Here is a 21001-nt window from a genome sequence, read left to right as displayed (position 1 = left end):
CCTAAGAGGAAAACAGACTCTGTGTATTATATAGGAGAAAGATCAGAAGAGTGAGAACACTTGCTTGGTAGCAGCTCTATAGTGGGAGATAAATAAAGCAATGCCTGATACACTGTCTTCACAAAAGGCTACAAAGCAGCAGTGAAAGCCCAACTCCCACATTTTGATCTGATCACAGATACTTGGCATATGGGAGAAGGTATCTGCACAGGCACGATAGTGGAGAAAGTGATTGAAGTGCAGCCTTGTTTTCTTCAAGTAGGCCTCTGTATGAATTTTGTGGGATAATTTCTGTCCCAGAATTAAAAAATAGTTGAATGAGTTCCTACTCAGTTGATTAGTTTGTGTGATGAGTTTTCATGCTGTAATACGTCAGTTGATCTCTGCTAGTGCTAAAGAGGTAATTATCAGTCTTACTATCTTCCAAGCTGACAACCAAGGAGGTCTAAAATGCTTTTTTCTGTCTGCTAATATGCTTAAGCAGCTTTCATTGGAGTTGCATATCATGGTTCATTGCCACTTGAATTTTTTCATGACCTAAAGTGGCTGGTCTAGTGACAAGAAGTAATGTATCAGTGCAAATCAGCAGCAGATAATTTAGTCTGATCTTGTTTGATTTTATGGGTCTCCTAAAAACCTTGATTCCACATACCTAGCAGCTTAACGGACAGACATATGATTTCAAGCTGCTCAACTTCAAGGACTGTTTTAGAAGGGGCAAGAATGCATGGTAGGGGAAGAAAGGATGAGATTAATGCTAAAAAATAATTTGACTCTGGCTTATACTCTGTTGCTTTTCATTTTTAAACATGTCTACACTAAATGTTAGAGATTTCTGCATCTGTTTGCAGTACAAAAAATACAGAAATGAGATGACTAAATTTTAATAAATAAAATGTTTTCAGATATATATAGTTCTTCATATTCCTCTAAGAGAAAAATAGAACATTCTTTATAATTCTAAATATAACAACATCTACATCTAAGGGATTACTGAAGGTGTTATTATTTAAAAGGAATCTTTGTAGAAGTAAAGATGCACCTTTCAAATATTTAATGAATATATACTTCAGGGGAACAGTGTATCCTGGACTTAGCTCAGGTTTCAGACTATGTTGATCTTAAGGTGTAAATGAATGGATTAAAATGTGGTTTGGACGTTTTACCTTTGAAGTGAAAAAAAACCACAAGGCTTTTGTCACTGCACTTCATTCATAGACTTGAAAAGAAACAAAAAAGCCCAACAACAATATCTTATGCTTACACTCTTTAAAAAATGGGATTCTGATGCAGAAGTCAATGGCATAAAAGTTAAGGGGAAAGCAATAAGCTAATGAAGTTGTCCTCCACACATCATCATGTGGGAACCAAGAATTTTGAGTTTTATGTGAGGCATTAATTTAGTGAGGTTGGATTTTAATAGCATTCCTATAGAATAAAATATACAGTATCTTAGCAAAAAATCAGTCATTCCCAAGAGGCCAAGGAAGATAAAATGTGTTTGCATTCTTATGGATGCTCCTTGCACTAAAAAATAAGGCAATACACTTGCTAAATTCGAGAGGCATTGTAGACAACCATTTTTTGTCAGCAAATAAATCTGATTTTAAAATATATTTTAACTTTATTATTATGTGTTAAAACTATTAAATATTTCAAAAGGCTGTGATTGCTCTCATTTATTCTACGCAGTTGTTTTTTCTCATCTTATAGGAAGCATTCATATTCAATAAAGTAAATAGTAGCATGTGACCATTATTTTAATTTTGGACAGGATTGAGTTGAATCAAATTCAATGGCGGGATGTGTGTAAAAGGAGCCAAAATACTCTAACAGAGGTCTATCTGGTATTAACCAGGGATCACGGGGTCTCACTTTTATGTTTCTAAGAACGTGATATATTTATGGAGTGTAGGATAGTGGATAGTTTCCTTTTAGGTTTTTTTTACAGTTAGACAAGGTATTACTGGTATGAGCAGGTATTTCCTATATGCAGTATAGGAAATACTGCTAATACAGTTAATAACCCAGCTAACAGAAGAAAAAAAAAAATGAAAGGAAATGCTTTAAGGGCCCTCATGGTACACTGTAGTATTAAACACATGGCAACCCATAGTAGACTCAACATAAAATCTTGCAATTTGAGCGTGATGTCACTGGACAATTATTTGACTGTGGTAGCAATATTGATAGTGATATCACACCTATGAAAACTGGAATTCATCCAGCTAGGTTTTAAGGTGTGATATAGAATCCATCAATGTCACTTGAAAGTCAACCATTACCTTTCGCATTGATCTATAAAAGCAAGTTTTACCTTAGCTGCTGAAGCATGTGTTGCTCAAGCAGCGCATTATTTTTATGCATTATGTTCCTCTAAGAGGCCTTTGATTGGATCTTTAATCATAATCAATATCTAGTATTAATACTAAGAATGTGAATAAATTCAAAGTTCACAAAATTATTTGTAAGTAGGAACTATTGTATTTCTATTTTGAGAAAGTGAACTACAAAGATGTTAGGACCTGTTCATAAAGTATTTTGTATTTATCTATTTGTATGAACCTGTTTTGTGCCTAATTGTACCCCTAACCTAATTTTTAATTATCTTGTGTAGCCTATTTGCTAGTTTTTGCTTAGAGTTAACTGTCTGTATTATTGTTGTGCAATATGATTTGAGGACTGAAGAACTTGGTATGCTAAGGGACAACCTTTTATAAACTGTGGATAAGGTGTACAGTACAGCCACTCTGAATTTATGGTCTGAATGTACACATAACAGTACTATTTTACAAAATTTTAAAAGGAAAAATAATTCTCAGTTTAATTATAGAGACAACTTTAAATATAATTAATCAGCTCTAAATGGCAGTATTCTCTCAGGCAATACTGTGTAAATAATTGTGTCTACAACAATTCTTTATCCCTGTCATGCTGGAGCATTTTTTTTTCCTTAGCAAGAAGGATCTCAAAATTATAACAGTATATGGACATTAATATCGATATGTGATATATATATCTCAATATGTAAATATCATTATATCAATATATGAAAATTGTATCAATTCCAACATAAAAATGAAACAAATTAAATAGGTTATTACAATACAGCAGTAGTATGGGTTTTATTTTTCTGCACTATGTATTCCCAGTTTACAGACCTGCCTAGTAACCTTTCTTCTTTTAAAAATTGACTGACCTTTCCCATAAAGAAATCCTTTTTTTTAGCTGATAATTTTATAAAATTACTTGGGACGCTTGCCAAGTGAGGTATCTGTCTCAAGAGTTTATACTCTGCACTAATGGTTTCATGTGCTTAGCTGGAAAGGCTCAGCTATTTCCAAGACAGAGGAAAAAAACAAACAAACAACCCCCAACCAACCAAAGAAAAAACCCAACAAAACAAAAAACAAAAACCACAAACCCAAACTGGTGAACAATGCAAGTGGAAACTTCTTAGTAAAGGCTTACTGATCCCGTTGCTTCAAATGGGTGTCCTGAGTTTTAGCAGTTGGATATTGTTCATTTCGTGCATGTACTTTGATTGTCAAAGTAAATGTCTGCGAAATATGGTTGCTTTATTGGCTTTTAGAATAATTTCTATTTGCATGAGATCATTAGGTTTTAGCAACTAGGAGTCCATCCGCAAGATCTTCTTTGGGGCTCATATCCGTTCTGTGTACTGAGGAAGGAGTCATGGGAAAATACATAATACGCAGAATTAAGGACTGTATCATAACAAATAACTAATAAGGTACAAAATAGATGTCAACTAGACTGTGTGCAAGATAGTAGTCAAACTTTTGGAAATTCATTGTGTAAATTAAAAAATGGTTGATGTGTCTAGATTTTAATCACATTATGCATTTAACCTTAAGCTAGGTGACAGAAAGGAGGTTCAGCTTCTTAGTATCTTTTTAAGCAGTAAAATATTTGCCTTTTCATTGCTGCAAGAGGCTGACTATACAGCAAGAGATTTACTAAATGACAAAAGCTGTGATGTGAATGTCAGTGTTTTATCTTTAGTATATATACCTGTGTCAGTTATTTGTAATTTTTTAATAATTTTTTTGTAGACATGTCCATTATTCTGATAAAACACAGTTTCCTTCAGTGAGCTGCATAGCCTGACAACTTTTGCTACAAGGCCTAAATGTGTCAACATTGACAGGTAGTTCTGTCATTTTTTTCAATCTACAAAATAAAATTTTGAATTCAAAAGAGAAAAATAAATAAAATGAATGAGCTTAAAGGACAGCTGTGTGCTTTTATGAAGATAAAGAGTAACAAAGGATACATCAAAAAGCCAAGGATAATGTGTTTCAAATAAACCTTGCTGCATATGATAGTTCTCTGTTTAGGATTTCCTCATAAAGGTTCAAGGTAGAATAACTTAGAGGTGGAATAGAGTACTGCCAGAATATTTGACTTGTCCCGAAGGCAATTTTTTGAGGCAATGCAAGTATGTAATTAACCTAAATATGCAGAATTTATTGTTCAAGGTGGCAAGTTACATGCATCAGCACTGTTTACAAAATAGTAATTGTTGTCAGATTCCATGACAGAGCTTTAATTTGATAGAATCTGGTCAGTAAGGTAGTATGTAGAGTAAACATAAAACTGAATGAAATTCAAGAATACCGTTTTGTGAGTCTGCTGCATAAGTTTGAAGTCTACAATAACCAGGAACTACAGCTGTGTTGCTAGAAAGTTAGATGGTGCCTGGTTATTGTGAAAACTGATGCTGATAGGATTATTCTTGATTTAGGAAATTTTCTGTGTGTTAATTTTTTGCGTGTCATCAGTGTGGCATTATGTACAAAAATAGTGTATAATTGTAATACATTGCAAACTATTTCATAACAAATCTTGAAAGCATGTGCAGCCCTGTTCTCTAGGCAGAACCTCCAATTCAGCTAGTTTATTAATGAAAGTCCCTTTCCTGAGACTCATACCGACAATTACTACTTTTTTTCTGAATAAGGAGATTAGCATATAGCCAGTGTAAAAACCAAATGTTTATCGTAATAACCAAGTGTAACCCTGAGGTTCTAATCAGAAAATATGTCTCTCTTGATTTCAGGAGAGGCTGAGAAAATCTTGAAGTGCTTTCCTCTTCAAATTACTGTTGATACAGGCTAAGGAGCACATATTACGAAGACAAGGCTGTGTACATTTCTCTAAATCTTACATTGTTAAAGGCTGCAGTTGTTCTTGCAATTGTATTTCTTTGCAAAGCTCTGTGCAGAGATTAGATGCTGCATAAGCAATAACTGACAGTTCACTGTGTGCGCTGCCACCTGGAAATATTGTCAAGGACCGTCAATGAGGGGGAGAAAATCAGTGATGCTGAGTTTGTATTCTGTAGGATGAATTAAGTAATGATTTTTTAACTGAATTTCTTAAAATCTGTGTTGTCAAGATTTTTTTTCATCTAATTTTTAAAGTTGTCTGAAGGTTTTAAACATAAATATCTGTTTAAATAGAGTAGGCTTTTAGTGGAAGAATAAAAAAACAATCTAATACCACCTAAAAAAGCTTCAAAGTCAGTCTGTCAGGTTCTTTCTGGCAATGAAGCTCTTGCATCTTTTTAATGTTGAAATCAGTTCAAGTCAGTGAAATTTCTTTAATGAATTTTAGGGCACATCTTCAAAGAAACCTGCAATTGAACCTGTGGAAAGGCCAGTGCCTTTGAACTGTGGAAAAGAAGTTTATCCTAGATTAGCTTGATCTTTTAGTTTACTCTGCCTTCTAATCTAGTAACAAAGATCTAAGCTTTATGAATACCCCTGAACTGCAGTGACAACCTAAAAGTAGTGTATTGTTATGGATAAATTCATTACTATCCTTAGGTATTGACATTTTAAATTTGGAAGCATAGTAAAGTTTTGTTTTTTTTTTTTTATTTTGTACTGTGAACATGAACATTCTGGGTCTCCCTGAGAATTATTTTTGCTTTAGTTTTGTTACTACCCTATAAACGGAAACTTTAACTGCATTTTTGATTTCATTCTCTCTCTAACATTTCACTGTACTTCCATCCAGTTCAGTCTTTCATCACCCAAATGTGGAACAATGTGCCTTCAAATGTGAAAGAAATAACAAAATCTGGAACAAATTATGAAGTGATGGAGAAGGGAAATGCAGAACAGTATGGAAATAAGTACATTAATGCAGAGGCTCTGATGCACATAAGTCTGTTTTGAAGGACGCTTCTTTTCTGTTTTGAACTTCTGCTTTTAAATTTCACTGTAATATGATATATCTTTTTCTTCGGTGAGTACTTGAGGAACTTTCAGTGTTAAGAGTATTCTTTTCTGTAGAAGTTCCTTTGGAATTCACATTTTGTACTCTTTCCAGTTTCCAATAAGAAAAACATGGAAGAGATTTTTAATAGAAAAACAACACTCAGTGGTTTGCAGCTGGCAATCACAATGCCTCTACTGCTCCTTTTATTTTATTAAGTGGAACAGGTCAGTTCAGTATCAGAGCTGATTGTGTTCCTTCTCTGGTCTAAATGAAAATACAGGTCTAGGAAAAAATTAAGTGACCACTAGTTTCTTCCTTCCAGTCATTCTGTGAAACTTCTTTTAATAACTCTCTCATTTTGTGGAATCAAGTAGGACAAGAATGGTTATCACTCAACTAGAAAAGGAAAATATGGCTTTTGTCTATAAAGATTGACTTCCATAACTGACATTATTTGATGCCCACTTTTAATTATGGATTAATAAGAAATAACACTGTACAAAGGTGCGGAAAACCAGAGGTAACTAGAAAAACTCATTCACAAGCAGATGAAAAAAGTTGTGTTTATAAAACTGGATTTTTGAAGAGGGAAGTATAGAAGAATATAAAGAATATAAAATGCATTTAAAGGAACAGAGAATAACTGAAAATTGAAATTATATATTTATCCAGCATTAAAAATTAAGTGATGCTGTATATTCTTGTATTGATTTTGCATATTCCTGTGTTGTTTTTTTTTATTTTGAGATTAAATCCTTGACTTATTAAAGTCAATGGCAATTTTACCACTGACTTGATTGGCACTATTTCACCCTTCATATGTGAGGAGCTGTTTCTGCTTTTTATTATTATTTCAAAATGATATACTTTTCTTCTCTCACTCCAGTTTTCTAATGATTTATAATCTTTAGCATCATGGGGAAATTTTTTCTATATACTGTATAGTTGAAATCAAGTGCCACGCAACAGCTAGCTGACCTAAGAGGCCAGTTCCAGCAGAGCAGACGTTTTGAATCTGGACTTTCTTAGTTCTTGTGGGTATAGGATTTTGAATGCTTTTATCCTTTATTGGTGAATGCACTAAAGTGCGTGCAGACAGAGAATGTTAAAGTGGCAGTCAGATAAACTTGTTAAAACAGTGGGAGTTTTTCCTTTCTTTCTATGTGACTTTATCAACACAGTGGAGTTAAAAGGCAATTAGCCCTTCAGCTCTTTTCTGGCCAGTTTATTGGCATTTTACACACAACCATTGAATAGACAGTGCCATATTAAAAATTCCAATGAAGCTGGCCTGGGGATAACAGACTCTAAATTTCAGGTTAATGTAGGTTTTCTTGAGAGGAACTATTGCCGAAAAGCTCAAGTAAAATTATCTAAATACAGTACCTATGCTGCATGTACTCATAGTTGATGGAAAATTGTAGTAGTCTTGCTACATGCTGTGTTACATTTCCAGGGAAATATTTTTATAAAGAATGTTTGATGAAAAAGTTTATTCCTTTAGTAATAACAGGCTACCCACTGTGTTACTTAAGGCAGTGAACACAGTGAGTAGAACTAGATGTTGTCATCATAATAACAACAATTATACTTACTTTGCATTTCTGTAATTTTCATCTGTGTTCATTAAAACACTTTAAAAACAGGGATTACTTATTTCTTTCAGTATATTATTATTATGTCAAAGCTTTGACCAAATTTAAGGGTTTTGTTTGTTTGTTTGTCTTAGCATTGTAAAGGAAACATTGGGGGGGAGGAGGTGTCTTATTTCAGTGTCCATAGAAAATTAAACACGTATTTTGCAGTTCTTGCACCCCAAAATGTTAAGAATCAAAAACTGATTATAATAATTTTTCATTACTGAGGAAAACGAAATATAGACACAAAACACAGAAGCTCACTACTGGAGAGTAAATTGGATCTTTCATCATAGTTAACTTTTAGTCTTTTCTCGCCGAAGAAACTGGGAGCTTTTGATAGACTTTACTGAGACTATCATTGGCTCTTAATGGTGCATTCATTGCTTCTATGAAGAAATTTATTTAATTAACTTTTGTAGCTGATTCTAATTTACCGACATTAGAACAGATAATGAGAAATCCATTGAGATCTGCATGATTGAAAACCAGACAGTAGAAACAAAGAGTAGATCTAATATTTCTAACCTGACCATACACATTGCTCAAACTCCTCCAAGTTGTATGTCACCTAAATGAAATCAGCAAACAGGGTCCTTATAAGTCCAGCTGACTTTTGGATCAGATCCATTTCAAAATAGGGAGGAAAAGCTGGTGAGTTTGAAGAATCACAAGCCCTATTTTCACTACTTTTTAGTTTGCATGGCCACTCCAGATAAGGCACCCAGATTTTATTCAGAGAGCAGGTGATTGATTTATGTTCCACTGTGTTTTAACATAAACCAAAATGCTTTCATTTGCTCAGGTATATGAGCTAGCAGCTTTTTCTTTCCATGCACAGCACTATAATTGGGAATGATCACTAATGACCACAATTTTATTTTAAATCGTGAATATCTGTACTTCAGCTGTCACTGTTAAGAGCTCAGACTTTGCTTCTGATACTGATGAGCCATCATTAAAGTTGTCTGTAACTTTTGTTTTTTAATACAGCAAATTTATATTACAAGTCAACAAAATGGCTTCATTAAAGGGACATCACAGTGTAAATCAAAAGTCTGGAAGTTAGGAACTGCCAGATTAAAAGTAGTTCATACATTTTTTTATTTTGGTGCATTACAGCAGTTTTCAGTTATACAGCAATTTACTGCCTTTTTTGAAACACCTCACCACTGTTCTGTGGTTGCTATCCATTAATATACAAAATATATTGAGTTGCATATTAAATGGGATAGTGACTGTGAGAGAGACCAACAAGAATGTTATTGGTCATCTTAGCCCTATCCATCACTACAGATTTCTTATGTGCTAACAAATTGTGTAGACCAAAATATAGGTATTGTGTGAACTTTTATTTATTTCAGTCATGACCTGGCTCAGACATATACAGCATTCATGGTACAGAGCAATGAAAACACAACCACTATGGTAGTAAATGTACCTCATCCTGAGGAGCAAAAACAGTGCTGAAGCACCAGGAATGGTTCTGCGTTTTAGGCCAGTTCTAACAATTCTCAGGGCCGCCTAGGCAAAAGTAACTTTTTAGCATCTGTGGAATGAGAAAAATAAAATGCATGATTTTATTTTATAGAGATGTGTCAAATATAACATGTTAAAATCTATACAACTGTTTCAAAAATGAAAAGGACTATAAAAAATGAACTTCACACAAGTTAAGTCTAATGCATTAGAGGAAATGACCAAGACATCTGCAATAAAGACTTTTGAAACTCTGCCCAGTATCTGTGCACCATCTTTTCCCACACAGATAATAATGCTCTTTTCATATCACAAAAGAGATGCAGAAAGCAGTTTGTTAGTGTTCTAGAGATATCCAGATATGGTGAAGAGCAGCACAGAGAAGCCCAGGAAGCAAATAGTAATATAGATTCAGAGAGATGTTTAGCAAAGGCAGTGTTTGAAAAACTTCAGTGGTATTGAAAGGCAACTTCACTGTGTAAGAAACGTTTAGCCTGTGAACAAAATAACACTAAGATCCTTGAGTGGAAAATAGTGTGTGATCATTAGTTAGAAATACCCATAATTTATAGACGCCAGGGGGCAGAATTAAGGTTGCAAGGACAACTATAAACCTGTCATTTCCAACCATCTAAAGGGCTATTTATGTTCAACCTCAAACACACTTTACATTTAAATATTAAATGGTATAGGATTTGTTGCAAATAATGATTTTTGTGTTGCTTTTGTGGCAACAAGAGCCCTTAAATACAGTTGAAAGAGAAGTGTGATTGCTCATATATTAAAAATGTGAGTTTAACTGAAAGCTAATTTTAATCTGTTTCAGTTAATGTCTAACACATTTGTGGATATGATAGTCCAGATTTCTAAAGGAAAAAATCAAACGAATCCTTTATTTAAAGTGAGACCTCTTTTTCTTACTTTCTGAACAGCAAAAAATACTGCAGATGACTGCAGCTTTTTTATTTCCAACCTGACCTTCCATGTTCTGAAACTAATTTGCCATACTGCTTCTCAGAGTCTGCTCAAGGACTTCCTTTAGCAGAATAATGTGGTTCTTATTAAGTACATCCTATAAGACCCAGGAGGATTGCATGCAAAGGAAATAAGACGGAGACACAAATGAATTTCCATCCTCCAGTCAGATATATGATATTGATGACCAGAATGTATATGAAGGATATTGTAAAGAAGACAAAGAAAAAGAATTAAAGCAAATGTCTGACAAATTGGCTGTCTTCATATGCAAAGATGACGAGTGGTCTATGCAACTAACTAGAAGAGATGTAGGCATCAAGCCAACTAGTTATATAGTAAACAAGTCTTTCTGAATCACATGGTCGTATGCAACCTGTCTTTCAAATAAAGCCTCACTTTAAATTACATCATCATGAAAGACTTAAAAGCCATGTAGTTTTACATGAAAACTGATAGTTTCTCTTAAATCCAAATGTTGTTTTTCACTGCTATGAATTTTATATTTTTACCAGAATACCAAGATATTCTGTTAAAGTGAAACTTCTTTAGGAGATTCTTTCCTTGGTTTTTAATTAAATGCACCAAATACAAAAAATGGTGAAAATAGCCACTTTAATTTCAAAGTCTGTTTCTTCCTTTAGTTAAAGTTTTTCTATAAGGTGACAAAATATTTTCACGTTAGAGTAATTTGATAGAAAAATGCTTTTAAAAACCTTGAATGTACTATAGTCTCTATAATTTCTGACGTTTTGCTTCTAGTGTGTTTTGCTTAATGTACCTAAATATAGATTTCAGAGGTTTTACAAGGCGCCTGGTTGATGAGAAAGATTTAGGCTCTGTATGTGACTCAGTATATTGACTCTGGAACTATCACTATTTTTCGGTTTATTCTTTAACAATGTGCAGAATTTGTATAATCAGGATTCTAATATGATTTTCCTCCTAATCTGTTTTAAACCATGAAATCTGATATTTTCACCATGACTAATCCATGAAATTTGTCAACTTTGTCTGTGATTTACACAAGCTCTATTTATAAAGAGAACTTGTTTGAGTCCTAAGGCATGGAATATTATTTCCCAGCATGCTTGTAGTTTCTTTTTAGTAATAAGTATAAACAAAATGTGCTCATTGATTATATTATTATTTCAAGATCAGGAGGTAAAACATGAGGAATGTTCAAGAGTATATTCCCTATAGCACTGTATATGAGTCTTAAGCCATTAGGAAGAAAATAACCTATCATATCAGAGTTGGTAAGAATGGTTGTGATCATAAAGTTTACCTAAAATAATTGGATAACTTGCTTGTAGATTAAAAACATATGTGATACTTGTATGTCTTTATGCTGTAGGCTTTAGAATTAATTGCTGTCAACATAAAACAGACCAAACAAAAATAGATTTGCATCAATTCTTTGTAATGGTGTTTGGTGGGGAGGGAAGCTTGAACGACAGTGAAGATAATCCTATTTTGTATTAGGAGGGGGGGGAATTGCTATACAACATTCACATACTGGAGTGCAATTTACTATATATGGGAGAGAATAAAGATTCTTTATGTAAATGTAATAACATGCAAGTAATACCTTCAAAAGGCAAGAAAAAAAAAGACTCTTGCGTACGGAAAGTTATTCTGCTCCAGCTGTCCTCTTTCACTTTGTGGGGGGAAGACATTTGGGGAAAGGCCAAAACGCAGATATCCACAAAACATCCAATTTTTAGTTCAGCATAATGTCTTAATCAGCCTTTACAGAGTTGCTCTGCTCTGTACCAAACATGCTATAAATGTGCAATACATTCATACATGTAAATAAGTCACACTCCCTGTGGTGATGAGAACAAGATGACTACATATTTCAGTCACTGCACAATGCTGCAGGTAATAGAAAAGCAGCATCATCTACTTGTTTTTAAGCTGAACAGTGGACTAGAGGTAGAACTGCTGAATACTTATTGCTATCTACACCATTTTTAATTCCTGAACATATAGTTTTATGACAGATCTCCAGAAATTATCCGCATTAAGCTCACAGATCTTGTGACAAGATCCATAAACTGGAGCCAGCTAGCAAGAACTTGAGCTGCTCTGTAATCTGGTCTTTCTCTGGAAGAAATGACTATAAATCTATTTGCATGTCCATCAAATTATCAAAATACAGACATAATCTGTCATTTTCCCTCACTCAATGATGTGATGTGAAATGCCTGTTTTGTGATCAGAAGATAAGTAAACTTCTGGTAGTGTGCTGAGAAAGGGCTCAGGGAATACACTCTTCAGGTGTCTTCTGCAAATGTCCTGGTGTTCTTATCTTGTTGCCCAAGCCATGGCAGGGAAACTCTGTGCCTTTGTGCATCTGCGTTGGCTTTTGCTCTGTCCTGCCTCCTTAATCACTATAGCTTATGTTCTCAAAGGCACAACTGACTCTTAAACTGATTTCTGAATGACTGTTGATAACTGGAGAACTAAGTTTTAAACAAATGCCTTTAAGTTTTCAGAAAGTATAAAGCCATCCCTGATGAAGAAGTCAATTCAAAACCATGATCTTCTTATGATCCTTCGTATTACAATTAATCTGAGTAACAAGTAAAATTAGTAGTTGAGGAGGTTTTTTTAAAAAAAACATGAGGTGGGGAGGATGGGGCATTTCTTCCTATAAACTACAATTGATCTATGGAACTTCTTGCTACATGATTTTGTGAGTGCCAAACTTTTGTGGCGCAAAAAGAGATTTGATGAATTCATGGGGGTGGCAGGGTTGGAATCCATCAGAGGCTATTAAATGCTGTGTTACTGTTTGCAACGCATAAAATCTGTTCTGTGAAGTCTACTTAAGCTGAGAGACTGTATCAGGAACCAACACAGGAGAAAGGGTGCTGTGGTGGGTGTATCTCAGGTGTGCTCCAAGGTTCTTTAGCTCTCTACCAAGCCTCCTGCAGTTACCCCCTCACTCAGAAATTGTCTCACGATATTCTTAGAGTCGAGGGGAAGTGTGGCCTCTGCTTCGGCCTGGAATCTGTTCTTGACCCAAGAATTATAATTTACTTCAAACTTACTGAAGCAATTAGCCCACAAGAATATTTTGTAGAGGATAGGAAAGAATTTGGGGAAGACAGGTGAATGTTCTACACATAATGTTTTGCACTTCCCTAGCTAAAAAGCAGTTGAGTACGTTTTCTACTGTTTGGTCATAAGATGCAAAGTGGGCTCTCAGCCTTTTAAAAGACATCTTGAAAATAGCGGGTGAAAAATAGACATCTAGAATGAAAGTGTGATTTTATAAAATCTCATCAAATTTAGAAATCAAAACGATCTTTTTATATTTTTTTCATTAAGTGCATCCTATTTTGATGTCTCAACATGTCTCTTTACAAATGCAACTGTTCCCTTCAGAACCTTAAACCTTCTCTAATCCTACTGCTATAATATGGAATTTATGAATAATCAATAGGGTTACATAGGTTCTGTTACTTATTCAGTCTAGCTATTCTAGATATTTGGGGCTATTTTTTTGTATGTATATTTAACCTAATACACATATATTTGCTCAGGACAGAAATGAAGCCGTGCCAAATTGCAAAATCTTTTGGCTTCATCCATTTGCTGAATCGTTAAGCAAATATTCTCGTGTTTTCTGTATTCAGGCTCTTAAAATTATTGTCTTTATGCTATAAAGGATTCTGTTTTACGTTATTAACATAACATGTTTGTATAAGGCAAAATACTCTCCAGTGTAAGTCAGGTCTACAGAATTTACCTAGAAGTTTGTTCAGTATGAAAGTTCTACAGCAAGGCCTTTCCTAATGCATACATTTATCAGCTAAAATCTTGATTGTTTTGCCTGTATTATGTCACTCACGTCTGGAAAGAACAGCATCCTGCTGTTTGTGAAGCTGATCTCCTGCTGCTGTTTAGCCACTTACAGGATTCTGTCCCAATTCCTCTAATCCACTCTGTCTCAATAGCACCATATTTGGACTACTTCACACATTCTTTTGCTGCTCTGTTTGGGATGCTCTATGAGCTGAATTAGAATGTTAATGTTCCGTTCAAAACAGGAACCTTTTTGTTAAATGAGAGTATAAGGAATAATCTCCTCCACTCCCTTAGATAGAATTTCTATACATGAACTATATTATTTTCCTTCAAACTATTGTCCAGAAGTTTGAGGCACTATTTCAGTGTATTGGTTTACTTTATATAAATCAGATTCAATTTGAGATTTAATGTTGCAGTAAGGCCTGCTACCATCTTAAATCGTTTCTTTCCTGTTGTAACTCCTTTTTCAGAGTTCGGTGCTCCTTGTTTCCATTATGTCAAAGGTATACTGATATCTTTTCAAGCTGCTTGTGCAAGTCAGGACTAATTAAAGCAGAGAACCAAAAGGAATCCAAACCCGGTGTTAGAAATGACACCAAAACACAAAGTGCGATGTAGATATTTTTGCCTTACTTTCAAAGTTTCAGCAAAGATTTGCATATGTATTTTGCCAGTAGCTATTTTCTGATCCCACATAAAACAAGGTTTAGAGAAAACAATATAAAGCTTGATTGGTATACCTACAAATACACATTGTCTGTCACTATACTTCACAGCTAAGCCTAGTAACTTCAGTGAAACTATTTGTGGCTATGATAGCAATTGAAAAAATAGGATAGCAGAACATAATCCTTTTTAATATACAGCTCCTAGGCTTATACTTGCTTTAAGAATTGTTCTTTAGTGAATGGGATTTAGTTTACTGAAAAATAAAGACGTGGTTGAATTATGGTGGTAATTTTCTTCTATGAAAAGGAAGAAGTTCCTTGGACACAATGTAATATTGCATGAGTCTTTGTTGTACAATAGTAAAAAATTTCAGACCATACATGTAGTTTACCTAAGTGTGTGAAGAGAATGAAGATATTATCCAGGTGAAACATATTTCAATAATTTAATAAAGTGTCTCTCACTTGTACCAAACTTCCAGCACTGCAAAATCAGAATATTTCTTTTAAAGCCTGTACCATGTTTGTTTTAGCTGTAGCTTTCTGCAGTCCAGAGTACCCTCAGTGTTCTGGATTATCAGCCAGGACCTGATGTGAAACACCACCCTGTGAACAGGATTAGGGATGGAAGCAGAAACTGGAAAAGACAACAGCTACAGCAGTTCCATAATATATCAATTTCTATCAAGTTTTAGTTAGCAGTGGAACAGAGAAGAAAATGAAAAAAGGAGAAAGAAAAAGACTTCAGAAAATGAAGGTGGAACAGGGAGAGAGGTAGGGAGGTACAGGAGGAAGCAAAGTGAAGAAGTGGGACAAAGAGAAAGCAATATATGGCTTCCATTCTGGCTTGCATTTGGCAAGTAATGTGTATATGATTTGTTCACAAATGTGTTAACATTTCTAATTACAGAAAGAAGGCATTTAGAAGTTTTTATCAAGGGATTTATTTTAGGTAATAAAAAATGAAGAGATTTATAAGTGATCTGTCTATGCAACATTAGCTTGAAGACTTGTGATTCTGCTGTTCCTTCTCTGTTTGTACTTTAAAATTAATTGAAAGCCTCATTGTTTTGTTTAAACTGTGAAAGCTTCCAAGGTCAATGAGTGAGGTAATTGACCTGCCTGTTGTAGGACAAAAATATGTATGTTAAATTGCATAATTAGTTTTAATTACATAATTATGGTGTTTAATGTGTGGGGGTCAAAGGTTACTATTACATTTAGAAGTCATGGCAAGAAACGCAAAAATAAGCAACATAGTTTAATTCTGTATTTGGGTTTCAAAAAAGGGGTCCACTGTGATCTATCCTTGACCTTGGATATTTGATGACTGTAGCAAATAATATATTGCTGTTATACTTTTTGGAATCATAGAGACACCTTTGTAAATGACTAAGTGACTTTACCAAAGACTTCATTTAGGTTTAGAGTACATGAAAGTTAATCAACAGTGGGAACTCAACTGACAGCAATTTAATCTGATTGGGTAAGGTAATTACATGATTACCAGGAGTGTTTATATATGGACAAGGATATTTTTATTGGAAAAAAACCTAATTGCTTTCTTACTGAGAAGAGAAAAAACCAAACAAATTTGTTGTCATAGGTTAAGAGGACATCCTTCGTTCCTTGAAATATCTTATTTTCATATTTTAGTGACAAAATACAACTCATAATTCTTTGCAAATTTGCACTGGGATTATATTATGAGTTCCTCTGTTCCTAAACTAGAAATAATGCCATCATTAAATTGTTTTGTTTAAGAAACTCATTGCTTACATATTAAATGTATGGTAGCCCAAAGATGTCATGTTGATTGTAATTTGCAATTGCTTTCACTGTGTATAAACGCTCTTGCTTCAATACAGGTTGATTTCACCAAACTTAAACCTAAAGGTCCATTATACTGATGGACATTTCTGGGAAGGAAGGCATTATTTGTTTTTCCATGACAGTTAAAAAAAACCCACTAGGTACAAGATAGGTAGATAAAAGAGGGTGTTCCTAAATGCTAGAAGAAAAAGGCTCACTTTAGGTGCTCTGAATGGTCCTTTAGAAAATGCTCTTTCAGTGTATTGACAATGAAGGGAGTGTTGGGAGATGAATCTTCATTAACAAACATTAACCTCTGTGAATACTTTCCTGAAGTGCACTACAGATTAGAATCCCATTTGGCTAATAAATACTGGCTTGCTCCTAAGCCTGTTCAAATAATGAGCCAGGCCTGGCCTTGGCACTTTGTATGGTTGTGTTAGACATCGAAAACCAGAAATTGAAAATTATAAGAATAACTTCATATCTCATCAGTAACTGTTGAACACATTCTGTTGGTGGAAATGGAATACAATTCTCTAAGGGCCAGCTTCTAAAGAATTAAAAAGCTGATGAACTGAATGTTAAATAAGAAATAAGTGAATTTTTGAAATGAACTCTATACTTATGGGAACAAGTTCTGTGATAACATTCCATGTTATAAAAGTCCTTTGTTCTCCCTTTTGCTAATTTTTCCCTAAATAAGTTATTTAGAAAATATTACAATTTTGAATTGTTTTTCTAAACCAGATGATCCAGTCACTGTTGGAGGCACATAGCCACGGCAAAATCTCATGCTGTACATTGATCACCTGTCCAACCTTTGCCTAGAGTGTGATCCCCAGTTCCTTCAAGAGGTCCATCTTTACCTGTCTATAAAGAAGAAGAGGAGGAGGGAGACATCTGGGATATTCAAGTATCAAAGTTTAACACCAGAGCAGGTTAATCTCTATTTATATTATTCTCTGTATATGTTGCTAGTATTGACTTGGATATTTGGCTGAAGATTTTTTCAGTAATTCTATAGTATTGTCTGAAGTTTTACCAGTGTTAAAGCACTTTTGTTTAGACTCCTCACTTACCAAAACTACACATGCATTTTTCATATGTCCATGGTGTGAAATTGAATCCTAAGTCATTCTGCTATTGTGGAAGTTAGCAAACACTGAGCATGCCTGGCAGTCTGTACCTGTCTCTTGAACATAGGCTTACAACGAAGACCAAAAAGGCTTGTTGAATACTATTCAGTGTACTGCAGTTATACTGTTACGTATTTAGCACATGCAACTAAATCCAGGTTCCCCAGCAAGTACGCTCATTTTCATTCACTTGCTTCAGGCAAGTTAAACTTGCTTCTTACTCTTCCTCTTCCATTTCCAAGAGGACTTTGATATCCACAAAACAGACAAGGTTTCACTTACTGTCCTGAGGACTGCCCCTTTCAGAGTCTAGCACAGCCCACACACAATCCTGGAATATGTCCAGCTTGTTCTCTGAGCAGAATGTGAACCTCTGACCTTCTGGGCCTCCGGCAAGAGTGCTGCCTACTGAGCCACCAATACCCAGGCCATCAATAAGTTTTAAATGCCAGTTGCAGACTTCACAGAGATAATGACTTCAGTGTGTAAAGGTTTTGTTGTGGAGGCTGCAGTCTCACATATGGCGTGACAGAGTAAATATGCTAAAACCATAGAGAGCTGTTGCATAACTTGCCTTGATATAACAGTTTTTGTAATATGTTTCAAGGCATGGAATATTATTTAAAGGGACCTTGTTATGTAGGCTTAGTCCCAAAATGAAGCTATTATAAAAAGAATGTTTAGCAAAAACAGAAGTCTGTCCATGAAATTGTTGGAGTGGGAATTTCAGGGTAAACTTACTTGGATTTAAACAGTCGCCTGCATGACGTTGCACTGTTGTGCTAGGGAATGAGAAACAGCAAATGAAAATACTATCAAGTGGGAATCAGAAACTGAAACTGAGCAGAGTTGAAATATGACAAGTCTATTACTGTTGTTATAACTTCTTAAAAATCTTATCACGTCCTGAGAAAGATGAGATGAAAAAATAAATTCCAACTTAGAAATTCAAAGCAGCATTATTGACACATGTAAATAAATGCATTTGCCTTTTAATATTATATTTAACCTGCTGTCAAGTAAGTTCTTGTATTTTATATACATATAAAGCAAAACAAATATGAAATAAGCTTAAGGGGTTTGGCCCGTTTTGTTTTTATTGATGTTCTCTATTTTTAAATTCGCATTAGGAGCACACAAAAGACATGTTGATGTTTGCAAAATTCAAACTGATAAATGTGATTACACAAAAGATTATATATAAACTTGGATCAAAAAGGAAAATATAGCCAGATTCAAGCTAGGACTTACATTATGGAAAGGCTCTTAGATAAATTGCATGAACCTTCTATGGAGCAAAGGCCAGGAACTCAGGACACCTTTTCCCAACCGAGTGCCCAAATCACTAGGCTACAGACTCTTGCTCCCTCTTGTGTTCTTTCTCTGGCCCAATGAATCTTGAATTATTTTCTCTACAATGATACAGCTTCAGCAGGAGAGATTTAGTGTATCCCTATCCTCATCCCAACGGTTAATGCAACCTGTAGCCTAGTGATTAGAACATTCTGCTAAAAGATACTGTTTTGTGTCCTAAAATGAAGAAGGAATTGAACCTGGGGATTTTGTTTCTGGGATGAGTAGTACTGCTGCTAGGCTAGGAATGACTGCTGTTCATGTACCATTTTGGAAAAAAATAGCACCTGAGGAATTTTGAAGGAAACCCACCTAGTTGGTGTTTATTAGTTTGGCTTAGGCTGGCTTTGAGAACACCTGTTGGATCAAACTCCTCAGATCATCTGTGCAGGGGTAGGCTTTTTTTCTGGAAGGCTTAGATATAAACTGTGCAGTGAGATGTTCAGTCATGGCCGAGTAGGTAAAGTCTGGCCATGCACAGGGGCAGTTCCTGGGTCTGGCCTACCTTACCATTGAAAATGATGTTGTCTTTAGGGAGTAGATATCTCTAAGGCTGAGACAGCGGCCTTTGAGGATCATCATTTTGGCTGGAGGTGCTCATGTCCCATTTTCACTTCTTATACTTTTTAGGGCTATAATTAGTTTATTTTAAGTTAACAGCCCCTTTGAGTGTAGAACTGAGGGATTTTTATGAACCTGTTTTTCAAACATAAGTTAATTTTAGAAGAATGTGTTATAATTCAACAAGATGATAGAATTTGTTGTTCAAAAGTCCATTGACAGTTATGAAACATAGACAAACCAGTGCATTTTGAAGCTCTAAAAAGTGGAATTGGTTTAAATGTGTCAATGCTTTTTGAGCAGTTCTGTAGACCACTCTACATTAGAACTGAAATCAGGAATAGGCAACTAAATTAAGTGAATTGCATTTACAGGACAAAATTTTTCAAAATTTCTGACTTAATTCCTAGGCTATGTTTTTGTGGGTTTTTTTTGTGTTTTGTTTTTTTTTTTTTTTCAATATGTATGTTTTTATTAAGTCCTGCAGTGCAGGTCCTTATTCGCTCAAATGCATTAATCTGCCTCAGTGGAATTATTGTCATAAGTCAATGTCTAAGCTCAACTAGGATGAGTCTGGTTTTCTTTTTAATAGAAATACTAGTTTTGAAAATGACACCTGTAAATTATTTTTAGTCTGAAGAGCTACAGACAGTATAAAATTAGAACTCTGGATTTCCTTAGCAGTTATTTTATTATTGTTTCTACCTGTTTAAAACACCAGAGTAATAATGTGATTCATTACACATTGCTTTTCTGACAGTAGATGTATCACCTGGTTTCGTATTCAATTGTATTACATTGTGAACTATTACTGCTTTGTAAATTGGCAGAGGTGGTGGTGGGAATAGAAAGTTTTATTCATGACAGGCCGTTCATTCTAAAGGCAAGTCTCTTTCTGCCTTGCTAGTGTCTATTTTCATTGCAGTGGAGCTTTTCATATACTAGGATAGCACCCAGCACAAGTAGGAAGGTTGCAGGCTGTATCCTGGTTGTTGACAGGGTAGGTTTATGTGCAGTTTGTTTGGCAGCATTTATGTTTCCCCACGCAGGACTTTCACTGTCTCATAAATTGTCTTTAGAAGAGCTACCATTTGCACAGTTCAAATCTATGTCTCCTTTTACAGTGAGCAGAAGTTAAATTGAAAATATTGTAAGTCATCATCATATATTAATGATTGTGTATGCATGGGGACCCACCGCTGTAGAGAACTTCTTAGCACAGTGCTGACCTGATTGCTCTAGAGAAGAGGGTGTTTGCTGGTATGTGACAAGAAGAAATCAATGGGTATGTTACAAATTTGGGATA

At 34.9% G+C, this 21001-nt stretch overlaps 1 protein-coding gene across 28 annotated transcripts in view; it reads left to right on the top strand.

Moving 5' to 3' along the window:
- ERC2 (ELKS/RAB6-interacting/CAST family member 2) overlaps positions 1–21001 on the top strand; it is a 439127-nt gene that overhangs the window by 359930 nt on the left and 58196 nt on the right. For 26 of the 28 annotated variants that reach the window (XM_065074542.1, XM_065074533.1, XM_065074531.1 and 23 more), the window contains one exon: positions 17393–17583. The exons of the other annotated variants lie outside the window; for them this stretch is intronic. In XM_065074542.1, coding sequence (XP_064930614.1) covers positions 17393–17473 — 81 coding nt within the window. In that variant the 3' untranslated portion in view covers positions 17474–17583. The remainder of the gene's footprint in view (positions 1–17392; positions 17584–21001) is intronic. 28 annotated transcript variants of the gene reach the window in all.

Source organism: Columba livia, chromosome 10 (genome assembly GCF_036013475.1).
Source record: "Columba livia isolate bColLiv1 breed racing homer chromosome 10, bColLiv1.pat.W.v2, whole genome shotgun sequence".
NCBI lineage: Eukaryota > Metazoa > Chordata > Aves > Columbiformes > Columbidae > Columba > Columba livia.
Note: the sequence above shows the minus strand (reverse complement) of the source record. Positions and strands in the feature narration are given on the sequence as shown.